This window comes from Uncinocarpus reesii, genomic scaffold (assembly GCF_000003515.1).
Source record: "Uncinocarpus reesii 1704 scaffold_2 genomic scaffold, whole genome shotgun sequence".
In the NCBI taxonomy this organism is placed as follows: Eukaryota; Fungi; Ascomycota; class Eurotiomycetes; order Onygenales; family Onygenaceae; genus Uncinocarpus; species Uncinocarpus reesii.
This window is the reverse complement of record NW_003052499.1, coordinates 1,680,296-1,683,510: the sequence shown is the minus strand read 5'-3', so window position 1 is coordinate 1,683,510 and position 3,215 is coordinate 1,680,296. Positions and strand designations below refer to the sequence as shown.

At 50.3% G+C, this 3,215-nt stretch overlaps 2 protein-coding genes across 2 annotated transcripts in view; one reads left to right on the top strand and one right to left on the bottom strand.

Moving 5' to 3' along the window:
• Window positions 1-550: 550 nt before the first annotated feature.
• Window positions 551-1,621, top strand: UREG_03546 (uncharacterized protein; the record flags this gene model as incomplete). Its single annotated transcript, XM_002543983.1, has 1 exon — window positions 551-1,621. One exon carries the CDS (start codon window positions 551-553, stop codon window positions 1,619-1,621), a length of 1,071 nt encoding a protein of 356 aa, XP_002544029.1.
• A 577-nt stretch (window positions 1,622-2,198) lies between these two features.
• Window positions 2,199-3,215, bottom strand: part of UREG_03545 (uncharacterized protein) — a gene marked incomplete at both ends in the record, with an annotated part of 3,149 nt that continues 2,132 nt past the window's right edge. Inside the window, 5 exon segments of the mRNA XM_002543982.1 lie at window positions 2,199-2,222; window positions 2,240-2,588; window positions 2,646-2,775; window positions 2,825-2,994; window positions 3,041-3,164. Of these exon segments, the coding sequence (XP_002544028.1) occupies window positions 2,199-2,222; window positions 2,240-2,588; window positions 2,646-2,775; window positions 2,825-2,994; window positions 3,041-3,164 (797 nt within the window).

Genomic DNA, 3,215 nt, shown 5'->3' with positions numbered 1-3,215 from the left:
GTTTCATTGGCACACCACATGAAGCTCGTCTTCGCGACATTGTTGACGGCTCGCCCTCCCAAAGGTCTAGTGACGAGTCCGGAAACCAAACACCCAGACAAATGATGGGGGGCGGGACCCAAGGTGTAATGGCACAACTACGGGGCTCTGATATTCCCGTCCATTATTGTCAGCAGGCCACCTGACGACGCTTAGGCTTCGCTCTGAGGGTAAATCTCTCTTGTTATTTTTTTCCTGCTTTTGAAATACTTGGGTTCGCAAAACGGCTCCGATGTGTGCACGGCCTTATGAATATAGAGACCCGTTTTTGTTTTGAATAGGAGCAACTGATTTCCAGGAGAGACGGTGAGAGCATATAGACTGCTTAGATAAGCTTGAGCTTGTGGCATTTAGAGTTTAGAACTAGAAAGTCAATCAAAGCGCACCTCAAACCACCTCAAATAGAATAAATAGCTGAATCCTCAGGCTAACCAGATTGCGTGGAGATGAATTGGCTGCCAAAATTATTATGAGATAGTAAACCGACCGCCTAGAAACAGATCTTCCCTCAATGGCTTCTTCGCCCAGCACCGTCCTGGTTTCCGCCTCCGCTGCCCGTCATTTCGTCCAGTCCCTTCTCCAGAGGCATCAAGTTCCCAGCCAAAACGCTTCCATCGTAGCAAAATGCCTCGTGGACGCTGACCTTCGTGGCGTCGATTCACATGGCATCAATCGCATCCCCTCGTACATTGCGCGGATCCGCCACAAGGTCCTTGACCCCCTCGCCTCGCCCGTAGTCACGCAAAAGACGCCGGTGGTCGCCCAAATAGACGGGCAAAATGGATTCGGATTTATCACGGCCCACAAAGCCATGGATACAGCCATCAAGATGGCGCGAGACTACGGGATCGGCATGGTCTCTGTAAAGCACTCCAACCATTTTGGCATGTCAGCGTCCTTCGTCCAGCAAGCCATAGACGCAGACATGTTGAGCCTGGTATTCACCAATTCCTCCCCCGCACTCCCGGTTTGGGGTGGAAAGGAGAAGCTCATGGGTGTGTCGCCCATCGCGTGCGGTGCTCCTGCCGGTGAAAAGTCGATTCCGTTCATTCTCGACATGGCGCCCTCCATAGCCGCGCGCGGGAAAATATACAAGGCTCTCCGTCGGGAGGAGCGGATACCGCCCGATTGGGCGCTTGATGAGCACGGTTCACCCACCACCGACCCAGCGTCGGCATTAAGAGGCGTCATGCTACCTATGGGTGGGCCCAAAGGCTCTGCATTATCCATTATGATGGACGTTTTCTCCGGCGTATTGTCCGGTTCTGCATTCGCCGGGCATGTCACCAATCCGTATGACCCATCGAAGCCGGCCGATGTGGGCCATCTATTCATAGCTATCAAACCAGATATGTTCATGTCGATGGAAGAGTTCAAGGCGAGGATGGATTACTTGTACCGCAGAGTGGTGGAATGTAAGAGGATGAGCGGGGTAGAGAGGATATATTATCCAGGAGAGATTGAGCTGCTCATGGCGGAAAAGAGGGAGAAGGACGGGATTCCGTTCGTTCTGGCAGAAATAGAGGCGTTGAACAAGGAGGCGGACTTAGTTGGCGAACGACATCTTGAGGCATCTTCGTAGCTTGTGATCACTGATACAGTCTCTCAACATAAATCATCCCTGCGTTTCTAGGACCCAAGACATGGAGCTGGTAACTGGATGTGGATATCTGGCAGCGAAACGAGACAAGCGTGTCGAACGGCCTGAAGGAATAGCCTTCTACCACTGCTCCATTTGTACGGAAGTGCCCTCCAACTCATGGGGACCACCTGGTGCTCCCACGTTGCCATCGTCCCCTGCACCAGGATCTCCCTCCTCACCCACAAATCCCCAGCCCATACTCTCCAACTCCCGAGAGAAGAAATCTCTCTCCTCATCCATCAATGTTTGGCCACCTTCCACTGCCATAACATCTTTGTACCGTCTCAGATGCCACCAATGTGTCAGGCCCCTCAGCGCTTGTTCCATTGGGAGCGAATCTTCCACCTCAGCATCAATGTCAGCGCCAGAAAGCCAGTCGTCACGTAGCTCCGGGCGACAGTATAGATAAATGGCGGTGATGATGCGCATGTGCGTTTGACGCCATTTACGGCCACAGTAAGGAACTTGAGATTTAAAGAGTTTTAATGTGTATAGGCGGAGGTGAGGATTGGGAATCTTAATTCCTTTTCGTAGCACGGCGCTAGACTTATATTGCACAAGTAGCAGGCAGCGATGAGCTTTGTTGCGGGTGATCTTTTGCATGATGTGAAGGTAATTTATCGCAGAAAAGAAGTTGCGGAATGAGAATTCGGTAATCGGCGTGTCGGGAAGTGGAGCGGTCGGGAAGCCTAGTTCATCAACCTCGGGGAGGAATGCACCATCTGTGAAGTGATCCTGAGCTTTCTCGCTGGGTGTTGCAGCTGCATTGAGCACAGATAAGGATGATCGGCTTCGAGATATCGGAGGGGGGACAGCTTCTTCTTCGCTATCCTCTAATCTTTCGGGCTCAGGTTCAGAAAGAGCGAGCGGTGGTTGATCAGAGTGGACGTGGCAGAAATGGAAGAAGCTAGAATTGCAGTAAGGAATCGGAAACACGCTGGGGGAGAACATTAGAAACACTAACCTTAGATCTTTCCTGTCATTCCTTTGAGCCACAGCCCTATCAACATCTTGATGTATAAACATCTTTAATATCAGCGGCAAATAATTGGAATCAAGTAAAAGCTGGGTCATATATTCAAATTGCAAAATGTCTATAGGGGATTAGTATTGTAATCTCATGGTAGCCTGGCGTGCACTCACGAGATCTTTTGAACCATTTCAACAATAGCAATAACACGCCAGAAATGCCCTTGGATTTTATTTCCCGGGACCTAACGGCATCAAGGTCCTCTAGATTCCCTACATGGTCGGGCATTGAGTATGCTCCGGCGGTAGAAGTCTGGGCACCGTTGATCCCATTAGACATCACCCTACTAAAGTTAGCAACTCGAATATAAAGTATGCCAACGACCATACCCAGATTTTTGTCCGTTCTGGCTACTACCATTTGACTGGCCAGCATCCGCCGTAATGTTTGTCAGTATTTCCTTTAGCAGGACGATGACGACGGACTGAAGATTGGGCAGTATTTGTTTCTGCGCTATATTAGTGATCGCGGGAAATAATTTCAAGGGGCGGGCAGAACAAACAT